The sequence below is a fragment of the Neoarius graeffei genome, chromosome 16 (genome assembly GCF_027579695.1).
Source record: "Neoarius graeffei isolate fNeoGra1 chromosome 16, fNeoGra1.pri, whole genome shotgun sequence".
Lineage (NCBI taxonomy): Eukaryota > Metazoa > Chordata > Actinopteri > Siluriformes > Ariidae > Neoarius > Neoarius graeffei.
Window position 1 is genome coordinate 37,789,857 of NC_083584.1, and position 27,269 is coordinate 37,817,125.

A 27,269-nucleotide genomic window follows, 5' to 3' on the forward strand; every position below is an offset into this window, starting at 1 on the left:
AGCCTTGGGCTGAAGTGCCCTTGAGCGAGGCACCTAACTCCCAACTGCTCCCCGGGTGCTGTTAGCATGGCTGCCCACTGCTCTGGGTATGTGTGTGTGCTCATTGCTCACGTGTTGTGTCTGTTCACTGCTTCAGATGGGTTAAATGCAGAGAGGAAATTTCACAAGTGTGTGATGAATAAAAGTTGTGCTTTCTTTTTCTTTGTGTGAAAATCTGATGATGTTTTAGGTCATATTTATGCAGAAATATAGAAAATTCTAAAGGGTTCACAAACTTTCAAGCACCACTGTATGTGACTGATACTTGCTCGAGGTGCTATAAAATTATATTATGCAATAAGTACTGCAGATGAATGTGAATATTAATACAGGGTTGAATATGCAGTATATATTATCAGTTCCATCCACATATTCCCCACTGATGGAGCACTAAAATTTTGAACACTACAGTTTCACTGTCTCGATTTGTCTGGGCGCCAATTTTCAGCATTTATATTCTGTGTACAAACACTATACTGGTCACATTATATTGAATCTGCTAAGGCTGATACACAAATTTCTTTGAAAAACATTACCATACTGTAAAATTCAAATATCAATAAGCATCTAGCGTCTCAAACGCAAACATCAATAACCTTTCAAATGCAGTCCACACAATGAAAGAAACCCACAAAGAAATAATTAGGCATCATATATAAGCAGGTATAACACAAGAAATAACACATGCACACTGCACTGCAAATCTGAAAAAATAAAATATGTTTTAACAAAGCACAAAAGCAATTCTCTCACTGCCCAGTAAAGAGATTTCTACTTGAAGGGACATGAAGAATTCTGCCCCCCACATATTAGTATGTATGTAGGTGCATGTATTTCATAATGTTCAAACGTGGTGTTTATGTAAGCCATGCATTTTAGGTTACACAGTCTGCTGGAGTTCGATGCACTGTGTTTGTCTGTTAGTTCCATTCAGCTGATAGTGAGAGGTCTTCTGTTGCCTTCTTTTGTAACACCATACACCCAAGGCCACACCCACAATCGCTGCTAGAATGCCAACAATGATAGCAGCGATAGTTGGCCCATGGCCAGCTAAGTGGCAGGGGTGTATAGAGCAAGAGCCATCGTCTTCTGGTTGATCCAGGGTACGATCCATATCTCCTTCCATCACACTCTGATTTTCATGGGTTTCTACAAGTACATCATGATCAACAGTGGGAGTCTGATCCACAAAATCGCCAAGATCTTTGGTTTCCCAAGAGACACTCACTGTGGCTGTGGCCACATTGCTAATGGCATGCACTGGTGAAGCAGTTGTGGTGTCTGTTGGTGCCATGCTTGAATGTGTGGTAGTTTGTTCAAAACCTATACCCTCTTGGCTGGTGCTGACATTCTCGGGAGCAGTTCTGGGTGTGTTTTTGAGAGTTGTCTCATCTAGGCCAACTGTGATCTGAGTGTGGCTGATTAAAGGTGTGGGGCTCAATCCAACGTCATTTGCTCCTTCAATTATACCATGGAATTGTACGTCTTTAGATCCATCATCTACTTTCTTATGTTCCACCTCCACTGGTGTCTTGACTTCTCCTTCCACCTCCTTCACTGTTGGTGCCCCTGTAATAAGATATCTTCCTTCTGAAAGAATAGGCACTACCTCAGAAACCTCTGCTTGAGGCATATCAGTCACACTGTGAAAATCTTCCTCTTGGTTGTAAAACACTTCTCTGTAACTCTTTTCTCCAAGGCTTTCCGTTACATTCTTTACCCCCACATCCTGATGATTCATCACTTTACTAAATTCTTGCTCCTTAGGTATCTCAGAAACACCTTCAATTGGTTCCTCTTGGTGGCTGTGGACAACACCTCCTAAACCTGTCTCTTTTGGGATGTCAGTCACACTTTTAGAATCTTTTAAACTGTCTGTTGCACTCTCCATATCCACCCCCTGCCCTGGTACTGTCTCCACTGTAGACTCTCCACCTGCTCTCTCCTCCTCCTGGGGAACAGGATAACCATCGAGCCATGACTCTACTGTACTGTCTACACTGTGACTGGCAGGTTTATCAGTTGGCGTCTGGGTCATATATCCACCATCATGAGCCTCTGTAGTTATCTCCGGCTCAGACTGGTCATCGCCAGCCTTGACTGAGATGTAATGCTTATCTTCGGTGGGGTCTTTAATAGGTGTGCCTGCCGTGATGAAAGGATGCTCCTCTTTCTGAAAAGCCTCTGAGGGAAACCAGAACATGTGTTTCTGGCTGAGTTGAGATACCGGCGGCTCTGTTACAGACACTGCAGAGTTTTTCTCAATCTTGTCCATTGCTTCCACTACCACAACTGGCTCTAAATGATCTGGTTCAGGTGTAGATTCTTCTTCCTCTCCATGATCAGTAGGTCTAGGCATCATACTCACACGATGCACCTCCTCCCGGCCATCATAGAGATGATGGTTGTCTGGGAGCTTGTCTTCATAGTCAATGAAAGCTTCGGCTTTATCTGTAATACATCAAATACACCAATGCTAACAATTCCCTTTAAAACTCAGAATTCTTTTTTAGCTTAACTAATGTTAGTCCCAGCAAAACATTACTACTCTTGGGAATTATAAAGAAACAATTATTGCAGGTTTAAAAATTAATTTATAGTAATGAAAGTAGTGTATAGTAATAAGTAATTTGTTGGAATTACTTGGGTCTTCAAACTTATCTGCAAAGGGCCAGTGTGACTCCAGACTTTCATTACAGCCAAACTGGAAGCATACTTGATAGTTGATTGGAGACTAAAATGGACTGATTAAACAAGTGAAAACAGTTTTGTTCCCTGCTTGGTTGGAATAAAAGCATGCAACCAAATCAAGCCTTTGTGGATAAGGACTGAAGACCCTTGACCTAGGGTTTCATCACAGTGCAACCTTCAATGCTTGATAGTAATAGTCACAAGTGTTTCATCAGGCTTTATATATATATATATATATATATATATATATATATATATATTTTTTTTTTTTTTTTTTTTTTTTTTTTTTTAAGGCCTAATTGTAGACATTGCAGCCATTCATAAAATGTTGGGCCAACCTACTAATAAACCAAAGCTTTTCCCCATTGACATGCACTCCATCTATATCACTTATGTGTTTAAATATCATTTGGTTACATTTCAGTACTGTTCAACCTCTTACCTTTCATACAGAGCTGCACCAGGCCATACCACTCTCCACAGCTGTCACACAACAGACTGAAAGCTGTTTCTCCAGTGGGCAGAATGTATCCTGGATTGCAAGTATACAGAATCTCGTCACCCAGCTCCAGGCCTGTCTGTCCCTGCAGACGCGTATTAGGAAATGAAGGTGGACCTCCGCAAGGAGCCCCTGATGCATGTAGATAAAGGAAATAGATTTAAAAATAAACTTCTCTTTTAAAATATGAGCACTTTTAGCTAACAATAATTTATTATAGAATACTACTTTGAAAATATTAACACTATTAAGTCCCACTGAGCATTTCACATTACAAGATTTTGAACTGACCACTGTCTTTCACACAGAACACAGCCAGCCTCTCATACGTCTCAGTCACATTCTCGACCTGCATGTCCACTGCCCGTAAGCTTCCAGACATGCTCCTGCACACTGTTGTCCTGCACGCAGACCAATTAGAAAAGTAGTTACTACTCAATGGTGGAAATTAATTAGAATTCACATTAATTGACACTTTTAAATGAATGCAGTTTGAATTCAATATTTTATTATTCTCTCCACTGCTTCTTGGTCAAAAATATAGTCACAATTTCCTTGTGGCCACAATGACCACTACTGGTCCAAAATACATACACTTAACAGTGTATGAACAGTATGTATGAATGATAAATGCTTGATATGAATGATAAATTCATGATGAAGCATGAGATGGCACAAAACTGTCATCATGATCATAAGTTTATTGAGCATTTACCTGTAATAGAATAAAAGATATACAACACCACCAGCCCTGTGTCTTGATTCTTGCCATTCTGGTCTTCAACAATGGGTAGTGTCAGTAAGGAAGTCCACCATGAGGTCACCAAAACATTTCTCCCATTCTGGGAATGATCAGAACTCTGCTTCCTTTTCAGTTAGGTAAGGCAAGGGGGTAGCACCACTGGCAAAGCCTGTGATGAATTAGCCCAGTTTGGAGAATTTTAATAACACGCACAGGATACGTTATTAACTACAGTGGTGCTTGAAAGTTTGTGAACCCTTTAGAATTTTCTATATTTCTGCATAAATATGACCTCAAACATCATCAGATTTTCACACAAGTCCTAAAAGTAGATAAAGAGAACCCAGTTAAACAAATGAGACAAAAATATTATACTTGGTCATTTATTTATTGAGAAAAATGATCCAATATTACATATCTGTGAGTGGCAAAAGTATGTGAACCTCTAGGATTAGCAGTTAATTTGAAGGTGAAATTAGAGTCAGGTGTTTTCAATCAATGGGATGACAATCAGGTGTGAGTGGGCACCCTGTTTTATTTAAAGAACAGGGATCTATCAAAGTCTGATCTTCACAACACATGTTTGTGGAAGTGTACCATGGCACGAACAAAGGAGATTTCTGAGGAGCTCAGAAAAAGTGTTGTTGATGCTCATCAGGCTGGAAAAGGTTAGAAAACCATCTCTAAAGAGTTTGGACTCCACCAATCCACAGTCAGACAGATTGTGTACAAATGGAGGAAATTCAAGACCATTGTTGCCCTCCCCAGGAGTGGTCGACCAACAAAGATCACTCCAAGAGCAAGGCGTGTAATAGTCGGCGAGGTCACAAAGGACCCCACTGTAACTTCTAAGCAATTGAAGGCCTCTCTCACATTGGCTAATGTTAATGTTCATGAGTCCACCAATAGGAGAACACTGAACAACAATGGTGTGCATGGCAGGGTTGCAAGGAGAAAGCCACTGCTCTCCAAAAAGAACATTGCTGCTCGTCTGCAGTTTGCTAAAGATCACGTGGACAAGCAGAAGGCTATTGGAAAAATGTTTTGTGGATGGATGAGACCAAAATAGAATTTTTTGGTTGAAATGAGAAGCGTTATGTTTGGAGAAAGCAAAGCACTGCATTCCAGCATAAGAACCTTATCCCATCTGTGAAACATGGTGGTGGTGGTGGTATCATGGTTTGGGCCTGTTTTGCTGCATCTGGGCCAGGATGGATTGCCATCATTGATGGAACTATGAATTCTGAATTATACCAGCGAATTCTAAAGGAAAATGTCAGGACATCTGTCCATGAACTGAATCTCAAGAGAAGGCGGGTCATGCAGCAAGACAATGACCCTAAGCACACAAGTTGTTCTACCAAAGAATGGTTAAAGAAGAATAAAGTTAATGTTTTGGAATGGCCAAGTCAAAGTCCTGACCTTAAGCCAATCGAAATGTCGTGAAAGGACCTGAAGCGAGCAGTTCATGTGAGGAAACCCATCAACATCCCAGAGTTGAAGCTGTTCTGTATGGAGGAGCGGGCTAAAATTCCTCCAAGCCGGTGTGCAGGACTAATCAACAGTTACCGGAAACGTTTAGTTGCAGTTATTGCTGCACAAGGGGGTCACACCAGATACTGAAAGCAAAGGTTCACATGCTTTTGCCACTCACAGATATGTAATATTGGATCATTTTCCTCAAAAAATAAATGACCAAGTATAATATTTTTGTCTCATTTGTTTAACTGGGTTCTCTTTATCTACTTTTAAGACTTGTGTGAAAATCTGATGATGTTTGAGGTCATATTTATACAGAAATATAGAAAATTCTAAAGGGTTCACAAACTTTCAAGCACCACTGTAGGTACGCTCTGTGCTGATTTTGTCTGGGTCTGTTGTGATGCTGCCCTGTGAAAAGGTATTGCACAACCTAAACAGCATAACTCAGGACTGCCATAGAGAAATGTTCACCTTCACTTCTGGAGCGAACACAGAGAATTAGTAAAACAGAGCTGTGGGTGTGGCTTCATGTTGGCAGTTCTTCTACATGAGGTAGATAGTTTTTGTTTGTTTGTTTTACTTTTGTTCACTTGGTGATGACAGTCTTTGCAATTGCAAAATGCAAAATTGAAAAATGCAAACTACAGCCCCAGATTTCCATATCCATAACTGGCTTCATGACCACCAAACATGTAGGCAGAGATTTTATGTAGGTTTATGGAATATGTTTACCTGTCAGAACTTATTTAAACATCCATGAATTGTTGTAAGTTGTATTTGCAATACCATCTGTGCCAATCCTGATACATGTCCTTTGAGTCAGTGAATCCTGACTGAGATTCACTTCTCTCTCGTTCAGTGGATCATTTGAGTCACTGAATTCAGTGAGTCCTGATCTGGTTTATTCAATCAGAGCGAGACATTGCCACTATTGGAGTGCTTGCAATAATTAAATAATATTGGCTGGCTTTTTTCGTGGCATATCAGATATATTTCATTCAGCTAGCATGATATTGAACTAATTTTCGACTCGTTCAGTATCATGCTAGCTGAATGGAATATATCTGATATGCCATGGAAAAAGCCAGCCAATATTATTATTTTTTTTTATTATTACACATACACATTTGGGCGGCACGGTGGTGTAGTGGTTAGCGCTGTTGCCTCACAGCAAGAAGGTCCGGGTTCGAGCCCCGTGGCCAGCGAGGGCCTTTCTGTGCGGAGTTTGCATGTTGTCTGCGTGGGTTTCCTCTGGGTGCTCCGGTTTCCCCCACAGTCCAAAGACATGCAGGTTAGGTTAACTGGTGACTCTAAATTGACCGTAGGTGTGAATGTGAGTGTGAATGGTTGTCTGTGTCTATGTGTTAGCCCTGTGATGACCTGGCAACTTGTCCAGGGTGTACCCTGCCTTTCGCCCGTAGTCAGCTGGGATAGGCTCCAGCTTGCCTGCGACCCTGTAGAACAGGATAAAGCAGCTAGAGATAATGAGATGAGACATACACATTTGATGGAACAATAATAGATTTTACAAAAAGTTAAAAACAGGGGGGTAACTTACCAATATTGAACGCTGATTCTGATAGAATGTAATTCAATTTTCTGTCAATCCAGTACACATGTACAAAGTCATAGTTCTAACAATAAAAATGGTACAAGTCCAAAAAGCCTGAACAACAACCCAACTTGTATACAAGCTATATACAGGTTGACAGTTCAAGTTCAAAGTTACTTTTGGTTACACTGCAGTTGTTCAAAACAAAAGGGCTTTGCTGAGTGAAGTCCACAAGTGAAGTCCTCTTGTAAAAGTCTCCGTCACTTTTCCTCACCTCCAAGTAGAACTTTGACAATATTTCTGCTATTGCTCTCTTTTCCAGTTTTTTGATGTCCGTTGGCATGTTTTTCTCTTGTAAATATGCATGAAGAATATCCAGTGAAGTTTTGGTAGCCTTTCAAGTGTTCAGCGCATCTGTCTCTTTAAATCTTCCACTTTTAATGAAGCCAACTTCACGGCCATGCTTGTGTACAAATTGTCACAGTCACTCACTAGTGTGGAAGTTTTACGTCTCCGACGTGTCTCTTTTCCAGTTTTTTGATGTCTGTTGGTCTGTTTTTCTCTTGTAAATATGCGTGAAGAATATATAATGAAGTTTTGGTAGCCTTTCAGGTGTTCAGCGCATCTTTAATTTCAGTTTTCAGTTTATTTATTTAGTGCTTAAACCGAGCACTGAATTAACTCCGTCTTCCTTCTCTCCCAGCCAATGAAGAAATGATTGTGTGCATACGCAGCAGAAAATTTTTGTCATTGGGTCTTCGCATGAGTTCTAAAGTGTGACGTCGTGTTGTCTTGACAACGTGCAATATTATAACAACATTGTACGCTCATTCTCCATTGGGGATAGTGGCGTAATACATGGAGGATAAGCGATATGATAACAATATTGCATGCCATCAATAAACCCACTAGAAGGGAATAGAATGTTTTTATTCCATGAAAAAAGTAACCTGTATGTATAATAATAGCCTATATTGGACTGGGTGTGAAAATAATTATTTTACTAAACACAGACATACTAGCATATTATAAATAACACAAAATGGCAACAATTGTTAGCTAGTTTTTACATTAGTCAAGATGTTTTGCTGTCCTGGAGAGCTACATGATCAGGCCACACATTTGGCCGAACTTAATAAATAGGTGAAAGACTCTGAACAAATCATTTTCTGAACAGACTGAGGTGACAAGTTACTGAAAAGAGTCAAAATTTTAATCTCCAGTTTTAGGTGAAAGGCAACCTTTACTGCTTCCCTACTGGAATTTTCCTCAGTGCTTGAAGATGACAAGAAATTGGTTCCTTATCCCACATTGTAACATTCACTTGTAGAATGTGAGTCAGAATTGGAGTGTGTGTGTGTGTGTGTGTGTGTGTGTGTGTGTGTGTGTGTGTGTGTGTGTGTGTGCATGTGTGTGTGCATGGGGGTGTCAAGATTTTACTTTGGGAAAACATTAGGACAGTGCAAAGTTACCTTGGAAATGTCCCATTATTGAGTTCACTTATTATACTGTAGGTATAGCCAAACTGGAACTGAAGACTGCCATGGTACATTACAGACATAAACTAAAATAGATTCCACTCATTTGTTTCCTAATATATCTACAAAGAAAATCAGTATAAAATTTTCTGAACATCTGTCTATCTATCTATCTATCTATCTATCTATCTATCTATCTATCTATCTATCTATCTATCTATCTATCTATCTATCTATCTATCTATAAAAATTGAAATATCACATTTACAAGATGACAGACCCTTTGCTGTGACACATTCTTTATTGTGCTCAGGCGCATCTCCTTTCCAGTAATCATCCTAGAGATGTTTCGACAACTACAGGTCACCTATGGTAAATTCAGTTCATTGGACCGGATATGGAAAGTCAAACCTCTGTCTATGTTAAGCCCTACAGTTGATGGTGCATGTCAGAGAAAGAAGAAAGCCATTAGGTTAAAGGAATTGTTTGTAGATCTCTGAGACTGGATTGTGAGTCCTTCATCCAGAATTTTATTAAATAGAAGAAGTTTTGAACCACAGAATCTCATCCTAGTGCTAGCTTCTCAGGTCATCTCAGCAAATGGGGAAGAAAGTCTCCAGTCAGGAAGGTGACCAAGAATCTGAAGGTCACTCTGATGAACTCCATCAGTCCTGTGTGAAAATGTGAGAACCTGCCAGAAGCACAACCATCTATGCAGCACTCCACTAATTAGGCTTCAACAGTCGAGTGGCCAGATGGAAGCCTCTCCTCAGTAAAAGGTGCATAATGTTTGCGTTACTTACTTGGTACCTAAAGAGGTCTCAAGTCATGAGAAATAAGATTCTGTGGTTTTATTAAACTAAATTGAATTCTCTGGCATGAACGCCAACCATTTAAATCTAGAGAGAACCATATATCATTCATCACCTGGGGATGTTTTTCAGCAGCAGTGAAGTGATTAATACAACCCTTGAGGGGAAACCTGCTCCAGAACATTCAGAACCTCATATTTATCCATAATGGAAAAAAATACACCAAAAAAAGACAATGCAGAAGTGGCTTCAGGACAAGTACAGTGGATATAAAAAGTGTACACATCCCGTTAAAATGATAAGTTTTTCTGATGTAAAAAAAAATGAGACCATGATAAATAATTTCAAAACTTTTCCCACCTATAATGTGACCTATAACCTGTACAATTCAATCGAAAAACAAACAAATCTGTTAGGGGGAAAAACATAAAAAATAAAAAACGTACAATAAGCTGGTTGCACAAGTGTGCACACCCTTAAACTAATACTTTGTTGAAGCACCTTTTGATTTAATTACAGCGTTCTGTCTTTTTGGGTTCACACCTACCATCAATTAAAATGACTCTGATTAACCCCAAATAAAGTTCAGACATTTACTCAGTTGCATCCTGCAGCAAAAGCCAGGGTTCACAGAGAGCTTACAAAGCATCAAAGGGATTTCATTGTTGAAAGGTATTAGTCAGGAGAAGGGTACAAAAAAATTTCCGGGGCATTAGATATACCATGGAGCACAGTGAAGACAGTCATCAAGAAGTGGAGAAAATATGGGACAACAGTGACATTACAGAGAACTGGACGTCCCTCCAAAATTGCTGAAAAGACAAGACAAAAACTGGTCAGGGAGGCTGCTAAGAGGCCGACAGCAACACTGAAGGAGCTGCAGGAATTTCTGGCAAGTACTGGTTATGTACTACATGTGACAACAATCTCCTGTATTGGCCAAACGTCTGGACTATGGGGTAGGGTCAAAGAAAAACATCCAGGCCCAGCTAAATTTAGCAAAAAAACAAACAAACATCAACTCTCCCAAAAGCATGTGGGAAAATGTGTTATGGTCTGATGAAACCAAAGTTGAACTTTTTGGCCATAGTTCCAAAAGGTATGTTTGGTGCAAAAACAACACTGCGCATCACCAAAAGAACACCATACCCAAGGTGAAGCATGGTGGTGGCAGCATCATGTTTTGGGATTGTATTTCTTTAGCTGGAACAGGGGCTTTAGTCAAGGTGGAGGGAATTATGAACAGTTCTAAATACCAGTCAATTTTGGCTCAGAACCTTCAGGTGTCTGCTAGAAAGCTGAAGATGAAGAGGAATTTCATCTTTCAGCATGACAATGACCCCAAGCATACATCGAAATCAACAAAAGAATGGCTTCACCAGAAGAAAATTAAAGTTTTGGAACGGCCCAGCCAGAGCCCAGACCTAAATCCAATTGAAAATCTGTGGGTTGACCCGAAGAGGGCTGTGCACAAGAGATGCCCTCGCAATCTGACAGATTTGGAGCGCTTCTGCAAGGAAGAGTGGGCAAATATTGCCAGGTCTAGATGTGGCAGGCTGATGGACTCCTACCCCAAAAGACTGAACGCTGTAATTAAATCAAAAGTTGCTTCAACAAAGTATTAGTTTAAGGGTGTGCACACTTATGCACCCAGCTTATTGCACATTTTTTTATGTTTCCCCCCCCAACAGATTTGTTTGTTTTTCAATTTAATTGTACAGGTTATAGGTCACATTAAAGGTGGGAAAAGTTTTGAAATTATTTATCATGGTCTCATTTTTTTACATCAGAAAGACCTATCATTTTAACGGGGTGTGTAATTTTTTATATCCACTGTATGTGATCGTCCTTGTATTGCCAGAGTTGAACTTGTTTGAACATCTTTGAAGAGATGTGAGATTAATGATATAGCACTGTTTCCCATCCAAACTGAAAAAGGTTTAAACGTTTGCAGAAACGGACAAGATCCATAAAACCACACTGTAAAACAATGTCCGTAGAATTAACAGCGAATTTATGTAAAATCATGACATAAAAAACTGTAAATACAAAAACAATGAAGCAGTGTGTAATTTACATCAATATACTGTAAAACTCCTAACCAAATACCACTGTTAATTTAACAGTAAGAATATGTTGAATTGATCATATTTTTTTGTAGAATTTACAAATTGTTGTAGTTTAAATACAGACAAACTGTAATACTAAAACAGAATGTGATAGTTAAAATTACATCATTGCCCTGTTAAAAAAAAAAATGCCCACCATCATGGCTCAGTCAACTAAGGTGCCATACCATGAATCCGGGGACCTGGGTTCGATTCTGACCCGAGGTCATTTCCCAATCCCTCCCCATCTCTCTCTCTAGCTAATTTCCTGTCTCTACACTGTCCTATACAATAAAGGTGAAAAAAGCCCAAAAAAAGATTCTAAAAAAAAAAATATATCTGTCTAGTAGATCATTGCTTGTAACATCATTGTTTATTGTACAATGAATATCTGTAAAATTAACAGTTATGTATTGATTATTGTACATTGAATACCTGTAAAATTTACATTTAGTTATCATTAATTGTACATGGAATCCCAGTGAAATGTACAAGTTATTCTGTAATGTTGTTTACATTTCACTGTATTTTTAACAGGATTATTCTGGCAACCACAGCTGCCAGTATTTTTCTGTAAAAACAACGGATTTTTTTTTTTTACAGTGCAGGTTTGATACATTAATACTGAAGAAGACTTAAAGGGGCCAACACAGCCTTCCCAGAACCCTCTCCACCAAGTGATGAGCCATCATTTTCGATGCTAGCGATATCCTAAAAACAATCCACAACAATGCGGCAACATCCTAGGCCATAGATTTTAAACTGTAACATGAAATTGAGGATATTTCGTCAAAGTATCTATGTTTTAAATTCTTTTGACCAATCCATTCCATTTTTGAAAGAAAGAAAAGAGAAGGCATATTTTCCTCAAAGCTTCCACATATAACACACGGATGAATAAAAAGTTCAAGATGGGTTTTGAAAGGATAATTAACAGTGAATTTCCAGAGTTTTTACTGCATAGAGAGCTGGAAAGTATGATAACATGCTTTCAAAACAAAAACAACAAATTGGATTCTGGGAAGGGTGAGTCGGCCTCTTTAATGCTGTCAAGGGTGCTTCAGCAAAGTACTGTGAAGGGTGCGAATACTTGTATAAATGTGCTGTTTAATTTTTTTTCCAGTGAAAACCTGTTTATGCTTTTCCATTGTGGAATATTTTTTGCTACTTACTCATTAAAAAAAATAGTTAATTGCTTAAGGCTGTAACATAAAATAAGGAAGAAGTGAAGGGGCCTGAATACTGGACTGCAATGTACATTAAATTTACAAGGCATCTGTGATAAGTTTGCATTTAATCTACATGGTTGTTCTTAATTAGAGTGCAGTGCAGTTTTACAGTAGCAGTCAATGTAACACAAACAGAACTTTTCATTCCGAATTGAGTTTCTCAGAAGGATTGCAGCACAAAGATCATAGTAAGGTAGTGCAAGCAAGCATCACATTAAGCACTTTCTTTGCCAGTTAAGACGATCTTAAGTTCACAATGTGTTTGGGAAACTCAGCCCTTATGAAAACAACAATTTCCAATTTCAGTGTATATCTAGACATACAGTAGGTCTATCCTACAAACTCTTAAGTCAGTCTGAGCTTCACACATACAGTACACTCACCGGCCAATTTAATAGGAACTTGTTCTTGATTCTAAAATTCCTGTTCTTGACTGCAGGAGTGGAACCCAATGTGGTCTTCTGCTGTTGCATGCTGAGATGCTTTTCTGCTCACCACAGTTGTCAAAACTGATTATATGAGTTGCTGTATTCTTCCTGGCAGCTTGAACCAATCTGGCCATTTTCCTCTGATCTCTCTTATCAACAAGGTGTTTCCACACACAGAACTGTCACTCGCTCAATGTTTTTTGCACCATTCTGTATAAACTCTAGAGACTATTGCGTGTGAAAACCCCAAAAGATCAGCTTTTTCTGAAATACTCAAACCAGTCCATCTGACACCAACACCCATGCCACAGTGAAAGTCAGAGATCACAAGTTTTCCCATTCTGATGTTCGAAGTGAACATTAACTGAAGCTCTTGATTTGTATCTGTATGATTTTATGCATTGTGCTGGTGTCAAGGGATCGGCTGATTAGAGAACTGCATAAAACAGCAGGTGTATGGGCGTACTTAATAAAGTGGCCAGTGAGTGTAGTGAGATATGTTTCCCCAGTTTGGGCTCTTGAGGTTTTTTTTGCAATAGCATATCCAGAAAAGTGACTGGAAGTGATAGCAGGACATCAATGGGTCATTTCAAATTTGCATATTTATGCATATTCATAGATCCTTGCATTCTTTATTCATATAAAATTGTGGTAGGACATTAAATATATTAAACAGTATGAATGATTTTTAAAGGTTGCAAGTTGTGCATTTGTGATTTTATGTTCAAAAGAAGAAGCCGACTAACATTAAATCCAGAATGTGATAATTACTCTGGGATTTGAGCTTTCATGTTGAACAATATACATTAACTGTGGAATTGCACAGCCACTGAACACTGAGAAAGTGCTAATGTATTTTGTGACATTGCCTCAGTTCTAGCTCTCTCAGGGGCCTGAATGCCTGCAGGTGCAAATGGAAAGCTTCTGTAAAACATATTGTGTCCTTTCTAAATGTGCTTAAAAGCACCCTTCCACCAAATGTGGATTGTTATTCTCAAATGTAAACAATCATAATGACAACTAGTTTCAATAAGTGTGAATGTGTGACTGGGGCTCTTACCCAATGCTGGGGCCAGTAAGCCAACCACGTGCACAGGCAGAAAATGCACACTCAACGACAGCATGACGAAGCTCCATTGCTGATGCCATCCGAGCACCTTGATCTTCACATGCACTTGAAGCTGCCTCAAAGCCTGTATCTGAACCATTTCTCAACTCTAGCAGGAAGACCCGGCCTGAGAGAGAGAGAGAATTAATGTAAGAGTTAATGTATCAACAATCTTTATATCTAAGGTGTATCCACAATATATATACTTTTTATTCTATCCACATTCACTGGATATAGCAATCATGCACTCTGATTGGCTACTCTACTACTAGGCTATCAGCTCATATACCATGAGTAGAGAAAAACAAAATGGCGGAGCACGTTGCTCAACCAACCGAGGACGAAATAAAAACTCTACTCGAAGACAAAACTCCCCAAAATACAAAAAAACCCCAACAAAATATGTAATAAAAGTATTTGATGGTAAGAACGTACCTTTTTTATTACAGCATTTTTCACAAATTGCTACGGTCATTTCGCCGGTATGTTTACATTCTAAATGGAAATGATTTTGTCAGACATTTCTTATAAAGTTTTTATTTATCAAATTTGCAAAAAAATAAAGATAAAAATACTCTGTTTCTCAAAATCCGGTGAATGTGGATAGAATAAAACAGTTATTCTACTCAATCTCATTGTACATGGATTATAGCCAACTCGGCACTATGCGCCTCTTTGGCTATCAGCTCATGTACGACTCAATTTCATGGAATAACTGTTAAATATACTGTGTGTATATATATTTATTATATAGACACGACACGAGAATTTTACTGGGAAAGATGCCACTCATATTTTTCATACGAACTACATCCGGTACATTGAGTAACATATTTTCCAATATCCTCACTAGTGAGGATATCGCTGAATTGTTTTCATTAACTTGTATACTTTTTGTCTGTGAATGTGTCTATATAATTAAAAGAAAATCACACATTGGCTTGAAGATATGAAGTTTATCTTCTTGTGTTGAAAAAACTCATATTTTTCATACAAACTACATCCCAGAACTGAGTAACATATTTTCCAGTATCTTCACTCATGAGGAAATTGATGACGTCACTTTCAGTGTTTTCCCGCTGACTTGACATGTGTTGTCAAAATGGCGAACTGGTTTAAAATTAAAATGATTTTGATTAACTTACATATTTTTTATGTACATACTGCACGGTGGCACAAAGATATGAAGATTATTGTGTTTTATATATATTTTTTTTTTCTGAGTTCCAAATGTTCATTTTCCAGCACAAAATTAAATGTTACAGAAAAAAAATGTTTGTATCTGAGCAGCATATTACATAAGAGAGCACTTTTCAGATTAAAAAAGAAAACATAATGAAGGCTACTGGGTTTTACTGCAAAATTAAGAAGCAAGTATGACAGTCAAAGTGTCCAGAAGAACTGTGGCTGCTTCTGTAAGATGCTCAGTAAAACCTACAGATCATTTCCTTGTAAAACTGCACTCATTGTACCTGAGACTACTATTTTTTTTTAAGCAAAGGGTCATCTCACACCAAATATTGACTGTGTTTCATTTATTATGGCTTACTGCTGTTTATAAAAAAAATTTAATGTTGAAACATTTAATTTAATTATTTTGAAGCCATTTTTGGTCTACAGCATTTCTTTACATGTGACTAAGGCCGAATCCCATTTCACCCCTTGGACCAACCCCTTGGCCCTTCCCCTCCATTTTGCGCGTTCACGTGAAGGGGTAGGGGTATCCCAATCCCAGTTAACGCGGAGGGGTAGGGGAAGGGGTAGGGCTTCTGTACCCCTCCAAACGGAGATTTTCCTGGAGCTGACTCCGAACGAAGGGGTTTGAGTGATTTCCCACAATGCCATGCGGATTTCAGCGAGATTTCATGCGGATTTCAGAAAGATGGCGGTTCCCGCGGCGAAAGATTGTCATAAATGTATTTTCTCCATTATTTACGTGTTTTAAGTTGTTATCCAGAGCAAACACGCCGCTTGATTCGCTTTCGAGCTGAGAATGAGCAGCGATTTCTGAAATCCAAGCTGCTGCTAAAAAGCTTTGGGAGTGAGTATTGTTTTCGGTTGCTTGACTGCGTACGTTTTGTTCTGTTATTCTCGCTTTTATTGTTTACATGAGTGTTCTGACACCTCATTCTGTCGGATGTGGTGCACGAAGCGCCAAAGATATCCCATTCAGTGGTGTTAGTTAACAAATCACACCCTGCCAGCAGAGATTTCTGGTTCTGCCTCTGGCTCTGACTGTAGCGGCTGGTCGCAGCCAATGACGCATTTGGTCGCGTTTTGCTAACGTAAACGCTGACGGAGGTACGCGATGACGTATGCGATCGTTGAAGGGCTATCCCAATACGTAAGGGTTGAATTTCAAGCCCTATCCCTTGTAGCTCAGTTTCAAGGGGAAGGGCCAAGGGGAAGGGGGAGGGGAAGGGGTATGGGTAGAAATTAGAATTGGGATTGGGCCTAATACTTCTGCACAGTAATATATATATATATATATATACACACACACACACACACATGGTGGTGTAGTAGTTAGCGCTGTTGCCTCACAGCAAGAAGGTCCTGGGTTCGAGCCCCGTGGCCGGCGAGGACCTTTCTGTGTGGAGTTTGCATGTTCTCCCCGTGTCTGCGTGGGTTTCCTCTGGGTGCTCCGGTTTCCCCCACAGTCCAAAGGCATGCAGGTTAGGCTAATTGGTGGCTCTAAATTGACCATAGGTGTGAATGGTCGTCTGTGTCTATGTGTCAGCCCTGTGATGACCTGACGACTTGTCCGGGGTGTGCCCCACCTCTCGCCCGTGGTCAGCTGGGATAGGCTCCAGCTTGCCTGCGACCCTGTAGGACAGGATAAGCAGCTACAGATAATGGATGGATATATATATATATATAGTCCCAGTATACAGTATATATACATGTACATGTGTCTGTACCGGTCAAAAGTGTGGACACACCTTCTAATTCAATGGTTTTTCTTTATTTTTATTAATTAAGACACTTCACGCCTTAAAGTAATGATGGATGTCGTTTCTCTTTACTTAGTTGAGTGGTTCTTGACATAATATGGATTATGACAGTTGTGGAATCAGGCTATTTACTGTATTTTATTATTTATTATTTACTATTTGATCTTAAACACATTCAGAAGGCAAGCAATTGCACTAATTATCCTTTGACGAGGCACAGCTGTTAATTGAAAAGCATTCCGGGTGACTCCCTCATGAAGCTGGTTAAGATAATGCCAATAGTGTACAAAGTGTCATCAAGGTCAATGGTGGCTACTTTGAAGAATCTAAAATATGAAGCATATTTTTAACACTTTTTTGTTTACCACATAATTCCATATATGTTCCATGTGTTATTTCATAGTTTTGATGACTTCAGTATTGTTCTACAATGTAGAAAATGGTCACAATATAGAAAAACCTATGAATGAGTACGGGTGTACAAACTTTTGACTGGGACTATTTATATAAGTGCTCAAGAAAGAGTGTGCTAGCTTATTCAGTCAGATGAATGTCAATAAAATTACAAAGGGTTTAGCAGTGATCTGGGGAAAAAAACAGGCTCGGCATGGTGAGCAGAAAACTTTCATCTGCCATCTCAAGTCTAAAAATTCATTCATTTAAGATGAGAAGAATATTGTATGTCATGATGGTTCAGTAAGGTTAAATGAGGGTAGCTGCGTGTGTGTATGTGTGTGTAACTGGGAGGGTTAAGGTTTTATTTTTAGTGATAGGGTGTGCCACATGGACACTAACTTAAAGAGTTTCTCAACAAAAGGTAAGTCCAAAATCAGGACTGAAGCTCAGCTCCAAACAGGATGTATGACTGCAGGGTGAAAATATGAATTCACACATACACACAAACACCACAGTCAGCACCATTCCATAACCCCACCCCAATCAACACACACACACACACACACACACACATACACACACACACACACACTGTTAAGCAGTCTAATTTATAACAAAAACTGCCACAAACATGCTCCTATTTCTATAATCACTTTCACAATTAATCACGGTTTCACACATAGGAGTAAAATAACAGTAGTAGGTAGTCAGTGTAGTGGGGCCAGAGTACACTCACTCACTACACTCAGTGTTTTGACAAAATTTTATTTTCGAATGTTGAGATATGGGAGATAGATAGATAGATAGATAGATAGATAGATAGATAGATAGATAGATAGATAAAATTTTATTTTCGAATGTTGAGATATGGGTGGGAGATAGATAGATAGATAGATAGATAGATAGATAGATAGATAGATAGATAGATAGATAGATAGATAGAATTTTATTTTCGAATGTTGAGATATGGGTGGGAGATAGATAGATAGATAGATAGATAGATAGATAGATAGATAGATAGATAGATAGATAGATAGATAGATAGATAGATAAAATTTTATTTTCGAATGTTGAGATATGGGTGGGAGATAGATAGATAGATAGATAGATAGATAGATAGATAGATAGATAGATAGATAGATAGATAGATAGATAGATAGATAGAATTTTATTTTCGAATGTTGAGATATGGGTGGGAGATAGATAGATAGATAGATAGATAGATAGATAGATAGATAGATAGATAGATAGATAGATAGATAGATAGATAAAATTTTATTTTCGAATGTTGAGATATGGGTGGGAGATAGATAGATAGATAGATAGATAGATAGATAGATAGATAGATAGATAGATAGATAGATAGATAGATAGATAGATAGAATTTTATTTTCGAATGTTGAGATATGGGTGATAGATAGATAGATAGATAGATAGATAGATAGATAGATAGATAGATAGATAGATAGATAGATAGATAGATAAAATTTTATTTTCGAATGTTGAGATATGGGTGGGAGATAGACAGATAGATAGATAGATAGATAGATAGATAGATAGATAGATAGATAGATAGATAGATAGATAGATAGATAGATAGAATTTTATTTTCGAATGTTGAGATATGGGTGGGAGATAGATAGATAGATAGATAGATAGATAGATAGATAGATAGATAGATAGATAGATAGATAGATAGATAAAATTTTATTTTCGAATGTTGAGATATGGGTGGGAGATAGATAGATAGATAGATAGATAGATAGATAGATAGATAGATAGATAGATAGATAGATAGAATTTTATTTTCGAATGTTGAGATATGGGTGGGAGATAGATAGATAGATAGATAGATAGATAGATAGATAGATAGATAGATAGATAGATAGATAGATAGATAGATAGATAGATAGATAGATAGATAAAATTTTATTTTCGAATGTTGAGATATGGGTGGGAGATAGATAGATAGATAGATAGATAGATAGATAGATAGATAGATAGATAGATAGATAGATAGATAGATAAAATTTTATTTTCGAATGTTGAGATATGGGTGGGAGATAGATAGATAGATAGATAGATAGATAGATAGATAGATAGATAGATAGATAGATAGATAGATAGATAAAATTTTATTTTCGAATGTTGAGATATGGGTGGGAGATAGATAGATAGATAGATAGATAGATAGATAGATAGATAGATAGATAGATAGATAGATAGATAGATAGAATTTTATTTTCGAATGTTGAGATATGGGTGGGAGATAGATAGATAGATAGATAGATAGATAGATAGATAGATAGATAGATAGATAGATAGATAGATAGATAGATAGATAAAATTTTATTTTCGAATGTTGAGATATGGGTGATAGATAGATAGATAGATAGATAGATAGATAGATAGATAGATAGATAAAATTTTATTTTCGAATGTTGAGATATGGGTGGGAGATAGATAGATAGATAGATAGATAGATAGATAGATAGATAGATAGATAGATAGATAGATAGATAGATAGATAAAATTTTATTTTCGAATGTTGAGATATGGGTGATAGATAGATAGATAGATAGATAGATAGATAGATAGATAGATAGATAGATAGATAGATAGATAGATAGATAAAATTTTATTTTCGAATGTTGAGATATGGGTGGGAGATAGATAGATAGATAGATAGATAGATAGATAGATAGATAGATAGATAGATAGATAAAATTTTATTTTCGAATGTTGAGATATGGGTGGGAGATAGATAGATAGATAGATAGATAGATAGATAGATAGATAGATAGATAGATAGATAGATAGAATTTTATTTTCGAATGTTGAGATATGGGTGGGAGATAGATAGATAGATAGATAGATAGATAGATAGATAGATAGATAGATAGATAGATAGATAGATAGATAAAATTTTATTTTCGAATGTTGAGATATGGGTGGGAGATAGATAGATAGATAGATAGATAGATAGATAGATAGATAGATAGATAGATAGATAGATAGATAGATAGATAGATAGAATTTTATTTTCGAATGTTGAGATATGGGTGGGAGATAGATAGATAGATAGATAGATAGATAGATAGATAGATAGATAGATAGATAGATAGATAGATAGATAGATAGATAGATAGATAAAATTTTATTTTCGAATGTTGAGATATGGGTGGGAGATAGATAGATAGATAGATAGATAGATAGATAGATAGATAGATAGATAGATAGATAGATAGATAGATAGATAGATAGATAGATAGAATTTTATTTTCGAATGTTGAGATATGGGTGGGAGATAGATAGATAGATAGATAGATAGATAGATAGATAGATAGATAGATAGATAGATAGATAGATAAAATTTTATTTTCGAATGTTGAGATATGGGTGATAGATAGATAGATAGATAGATAGATAGATAGATAGATAGATAGATAGATAGATAGATAGATAGATAGATAGATAGATAGATAGATAGATAGATAGATAGATAGATAGATTTGGGGATTATCCAACCAAAATAACATACAAATTAAGCAGAATGCAACCGAAGTCATCAAATCTGCTAGTGGCACAGTGCTATGACCAAAAATGGAAGCTACACCTAAACGTAATTAGCTGAATTGATCTAATCCAGAACTTAAATGTTACAGGAAAACATTTTACTACATTAGAAACGAACAGTAATATATCCTGTATATATTAATAACCACAAGCACAAGAGAATGATGAAGATGACAAAGTTCTAATAATGTGGTTAATTCCAACCATCAGACCACTGAGCAATCGTCAGCTGACACGCCATAAATGACTTGTCATTATTTTTTTCTCTGCTGTTAAATGCCACAATGATTTAATGTCTGTTACAGGGATGTGATCGTATGAGATGTTCGGAGTGAGTCAATGTTTCTGGATAGGATGGCACTGTCACTACTATTTAATATCACAAAGTGCATTGTGAGTTAATTTCTCATTGCCTTGATGTCAACATAAAACCAGTAACATGCTGCTTCTCAGTTTTAGTCTTGGAGCCACTTTTAATATTTCTTCCTAATAAATGCTTATCAGCTAAATCACTATGGTCTGCATCAATTGAATCAGATGTGAAAGTAGAATAGAATAGTGTTCAATTTCCCAAACTTTAGCTGCCTCACGTATCAATTTCCTCTTGCTGTCCAAACTGTGGACAATTACTTCTCACCTGCCCCACTCCAGCTATGTGGATCTATTTTACCAGACTAAATCAATGCAGTGTCTACCGTCTGGTGAGTATGAAGGAGGGAAACAAATGGAAAACAGCATTTTCCACTACATCTGGGCATGCTGTGTGGGCTCTCTAATGCCCTGTCTTTAAAGCATTCATTAATGAGGTTCTCAGAGGCATAACTGGCAAGTTTGGGAGCCTACATAAATGACACTCTTAATTTATTTAACATCCCTACAGGGGCATATAATGTAAAAGTGTGACATAGACTCCTTGAAAAGTACACATGTAAAACCTGAAAACTGCCTGTTTCATCAAATCTCTTCAAAGGTTATATTTTTAGCAGAGATGGTGTGCAGATGGCAACGCAATGTTGGTCTGAAGCAAATATGCGTGTTTAAAGTATTATATTTTATACAGGAAAATTCATAAGAGGGTTTAGTACAGTAGCAGCCTCTCTTACATCTCTTTTTGTAAGTAACATTATGACAAGTCTCTTGGAAAGAGAAGACAGCCTTAGCTTTAGATGTACTAGACACCAAGTTCACCACAGCACCTCTGCTCAAGAATCCTGATCCCACAAAACCTATCATTGTAAAAGTGGAGTATAAGTGGGAGCAGTCCTGTCTTAACAGCATGGTAAGCTGGCCAAAAAGGTTCTATGTGCCTTTTTCTCAGAAAATTGACTCTTACAGGACATAATTACAATGTGGGGGGATTGCTACCCATCAAGCCAGCCCTGCAGACATGGCAAAACTGGCTGGATGGAGAAGCTGACAAAAGACTGAACTCACGACAAGGCAGGTGGACCATATATTTCTCAAGATTCAATTTCATACTTTTTGCTCAGGGTACACAGACGGAAATGTGGATGATCTATCCTGTGTATAAAACATGGCAAAACACATTCAGTTTAACATTCCACCCTAATACATTGTTGCTATGGTATAGTGGGAATTAGACACCTTGATCCATCTGGCTAAATAGGATCTGACACCTGCGCTCCTGGGGAGAAAAGAACCCTAGGTTTTGCCATGAGCAACTTTTAAAATGTCATTATACAACTAAGTCCACCGCACACATCCTTTCAGAATGCTACTGCTGGTCAGCTTTACACTAAGATGTGTATGCATATAGTCGTCTTCCTGCTGTGTCTATCTAAAGCCTCACACACTTTCCCAGTGTTTGGCATATATAAAATTACAGTTGCACTGCCAAAAATCGAATCCCTGGCTTGAGGGATGGACCATTTAAGATTTTACAGGTTATTAATCAAAACAACAGGTTATTAACCAACACAATCATCGTTCACAGCTCCCATGCAATTACTGCATCTTCTTTCAGCTAGTGATCCCTGGTCCACTAGATGCCTTGAACAGATCTCTGACCTAAACCTTCTTCATAATCTCCCAAACTCATTCCACCATGGAGAATACAGTCAGTGCGTTTACATGCACATCCAAATCGAGCTGCTGTCGGTAATCAAGCTAAGGGTCCCAGCAGGGGTGCCAGAGAAATCCAATCCTACATGCACACAAGCAAATCGAGCTATTGTGTGAGGTACATTGTGCACCCGAGCCACAGGTGGCGCTACACGCCCCATCGTGTTGGTACACTTCCGGTTGTCGTCATGAAGAAGAGCTATTCAAGCATATAAACAGTTATCCCAGTTCCGTGTTCACAAGTTCCGTGCTCAAGCTGTTAGGCTTGCTCTAACAGACTGTATGGCTACAAACTGTCCTGCGCAGACCACTGTTTTGTAAGACAACTTATTTTGCACAATTGTATATTTTTCTAAAGTCCATTTTTTGCTTACAAAATTTTTTTTTTTGCTTACAATTTAAGTTATGTCTTAATAAACACACAAAAAGTTCAATTGTTTTGTTTTTATTGACATTCTTCAGATGTTGGACATATACATACACACATATATATATATATATATATATACACACAAATACAATGACTTATGTACACAATTCACAGCTATGCAACAGCTGTACAGACGTATTTGGTGATACAGTAAGTGAGCTAAATTTTAACAGTGCAAACAATGCCACAAAAAGAAAAGATTCATGCCGTTGTCATGATTCGTTGTCATGCCAACCAAGGCTGTTGTGTTTCCCGCTTGTGGTCTCGTCACTCGTCACTTCCGGAAGGGGCAGTGCTGAAGTAAGTAGCTCGACTACGTAGCTCGATAGGGTTTACCATAGATCAGGGGTGTCCAAACTGATCCATAAAGGGCCGTGTGGCTGCAGGTTTTCATTCCAGCCATGCAGCAGCACACCTGACTTGGCTCATTCAATCAACTGAACTGTCTTTACACAGTCAAATACTTGCAGCCACACCCACCCTTGATTAAAGGGTGGGTGTGTCAGTTGATTGAATGAGCCAAATCAGGTGTGCTGCTGCATGGCTAGAATGAAAACCTGCAGCCACACGGCCCTTTATGGATCAGTTTGGACACCCCTGCCATAGATATACATAGAAGACTAGATGCCTCGTCCCCGTTGCCCGTCAACGAAGTCGAACGTCCGCACATGGTGGCCATCTTACCTCAGACAGCTGGCTTACCCATTACATTGTGTTGGTAGCGATATGTACTTTTCAGATGACCGTAACTTCCTCAAATTTCAATCGATATTCAAACGGTTTGGTTTGTTATATAAAAAAAAAAAAAAAAACGGAAGTATGTATTTATGATATTAATGATGAATAATCATTTTATGTTTTAAAAAAAATACATGCTGAAATTCCTATGCTGTGAGAAGCCTAACACTGCATACTTATGGATAACTGCGGCCTTAGGACAAATAACCATACAATTTATTTCCAATTTTTAGTGAAAATATTTTTACATGTGATAGGGCCGTAGGGGAAGCTAAAGTTAAATAAACAGCTTACTCACTTACAACCTCACACCCAAATGTAACAATACAGTATGATACTGTTGTCCTAGCCCGGCTGCTCATATCAGGAACTGTATTGGACATTATTTGACTAAGTAAATAACGCTACCGATTATCCTTAAAAAAAATGATGTATTATCTTACTGGTGAAAGGTGATCCCGCGTGCCCTACTTTCCAAATGTCGCCGGTTCGAGCAACCGAAAGCCGTGCAGAAGTCTGGCATCTCGTCACAGTCAGTAATTTAATTTCCTCTAGAAATCATAATGTAAGTTGTTTTAAATTAACCAACCCGAAAATGAAAACCATGTGCAAGTGCAACTTCAGTTATTGAAAATATTATCTCATGACCTTCCATGTAAAATTACTTGGTGCTACGAGCTAGCCTAGCATGAAACACAACTTTGACAAAGCTGCAGTAAGTCGTTTTTGAAGAGAAAAGGTACGATTTTAGCATGTTCAAGCACCCAGAATTACAACCACATTAATAATGTTTTAAGAAATCAAACCATTTGTATATACGTCAGAATTTCAGCGAGATAAGAGTATAAACATTTAAGCATCTCAATGGTCTTACCTCAGTGTACCGCAAATTCTGTGGAAAAGCTTGCCTGTGGTAAGATGGCCGCCCTGTGTGGACATTCTGGGATACGCGGTGAGGCATCTAGTCTTCTATGTTTATTTATGGGGTATACATGCACTAAGTAGCTCGGCAGAAATCGCATAATCTAGGTCGTGTAGCTCGATTCCAAGAAATCAAGTTCGGTTCAATTCCAGCCGAATTAAGGTGTATACATGGCATTTTGAACTTCGATTTCAGTCGAGCAACGCCAGAAATTTGATTCTCTCTATGTGCATGTAAACGCACTGAGTGACTATAAATGTCCAACTCCCCCCCCCAAAGTGTTCGTTTGCTCTCGTTGTTGTTAGTGCATTGTGCAATCAGTGAGCTGAACGTCTTGTTAGTTTGGGATTTGGGTCTGACTGTCTTAAATTCTGTGTTGTTCATTGCTGAGTATAGTCCATTTTGACCTGAACTTCCTTTCCAGTTTTGTGTTTCTTACCATGAATAAATTGCAACTGCACCAACCTGCCTGGCCTGGTGTTAAAAGAATAGATTAAAACAGTCAAATGAACATGAGCCACTCTCAGATATAATGTCTTGATCCCAGCTTGTAACCCGCACTGGGACAGTTTAACACATACAGTACCAAGTAGAAGCAGCTGTGTGCGATCAATATCGATTATCTCTGCAAAAGGTAGGAGTGTTCAGTACTTCAGGGCTTCCTCACTATGTCTGTCTAACATACTGGTTTGTGTGTGTGTGTGTTTTAAATCTCACAAAATAATTGTCATTGCGTGTTGAAGAAGAGGGGAAAAAAATGGGTTTAGGTACTGTACTCAAATGAATCATGGGATTATAACTGGCTAAATTTATATCAGTTTTGATTACAGTGAGTGACTCAAGCCTAATTATACTTGAATCATAGGTGGGGCACAATCAAGGATGTTCAATTCAATGGTGAAGATGTGGGTTTCCAAATAAAAATAAAAGACTGATTGATAGTTTGAATGCAAGCAGTTCCAATAAATAAAGCAGTTCCATTAATATATGCCTTAAAAAAACTTAAATCACATTAATTGCCTTTAGTCAAACTAATCATGGCTGGGCAAATCTAAGTCTTCTTTGAAAAAAAAAATAAAGTAAATAAGTTTTTTTTTTTAAAGTTATTCTCATCTCATTATCTCTAGCTGCCTTTGATCTAAATGATACTGAAAATTTAGTGAGGTAATGAAGGATAATAAATGATTATAATTATATTAGAATCAGATTGTAATTACTAACAAGTCAGAAATGTACAAAATTAGGCTATATGCTCCAATTTAAAATTTTAAGGTTGACTATCTATCTATCTATCTATCTATCTATCTATCTATCTATCTATCTGAAATGTTCACAAACATGTCTCTCTTTCACATACACACACACACACACACACACACACACACACACATACAGTACACAGTGCACAATTACAGTCTTTATGTGTAAATCGTTACAAACCTGTGAGCACTGTAGTGGTGCGTAAAAAGCAATTATCTCAAATGGACAAACTCACCATCTGCACCAGCGAGGCCAACGCTCAACCAAGCCAAGCACACAAGAAGAGAGCAGAGCAGCAGCTCTCGGACACACACTGATCCCATAGTACAGACTCACTAGTCCTTATAGTGGGGCAAACGAAAGTGTGTTGGAGAGGCGCGCGCGCTGCGCACTCCGAACGGCCCAGGATTTCTGGTGATCTGAGGAGGTGAGGAGAGGAAAAGACGCAACAGTTTATCTGACCAGAGGCGCATTACCGAGCTGCTGGAGGACTTGTGTGAAAACTCTCACAGTGCTGTCAGTAAATACGTCATGAGTGAGAGCGCAAGAGAACAGAGACGCTTCGCAGTGAGCGGAGGATGGGAGGGAGGGGGACTCGTGGGCCATGCGCTTCACTGGGAACCCGTCGCCCTCTTGGCCATGTTTAAACAGCCTGTGAGCTTGCTGTAGCATATTTAGGTGCTTTGACTTGCTTGTCACCAGGGCGCGCCTCTCCAACCTCTGCCCATGCCCGTTACACAACT

The 27,269-nt window shown here is 38.2% G+C and overlaps 1 protein-coding gene across 1 annotated transcript; it reads right to left on the reverse strand.

Annotated features, from left to right (window-relative positions):
* Nucleotides 1-898: 898 nt before the first annotated feature.
* susd5 (sushi domain containing 5) lies at nucleotides 899-27,198 on the reverse strand. Its single transcript, XM_060942246.1, has 5 exons — nucleotides 27,003-27,198; nucleotides 14,121-14,295; nucleotides 3,521-3,630; nucleotides 3,173-3,361; nucleotides 899-2,490 (listed from the first exon to the last, which is right to left on the reverse strand). The coding sequence occupies exons 1-5, from the start codon at nucleotides 27,196-27,198 to the stop codon at nucleotides 920-922; spliced, it is 2,241 nt and encodes a 746-aa protein (XP_060798229.1). The 3' UTR covers nucleotides 899-919.
* Between the last annotated feature and the right edge of the window lie 71 nt (nucleotides 27,199-27,269).

What these genes read in the sequence shown, in the direction of transcription:
- susd5 (XM_060942246.1), bottom strand. Translation starts at nt 27,198, where the DNA reads ATGCTACAGCAAGCTCACAGGCTGTTTAAACATGGCCAAGAGGGCGAC. An exon ending in ACAAGTCCTCCAGCAGCTCG is followed by an intron (nt 14,296 to 27,002) that starts GTAATGCGCCTC and finishes TCTCTCTCTCAG; the next exon opens with GCCGGGTCTTCCTGCTAGAG. An exon ending in CTTACTGGCCCCAGCATTGG is followed by an intron (nt 3,631 to 14,120) that starts GTAAGAGCCCCA and finishes GTCTGCGTGCAG; the next exon opens with GACAACAGTGTGCAGGAGCA.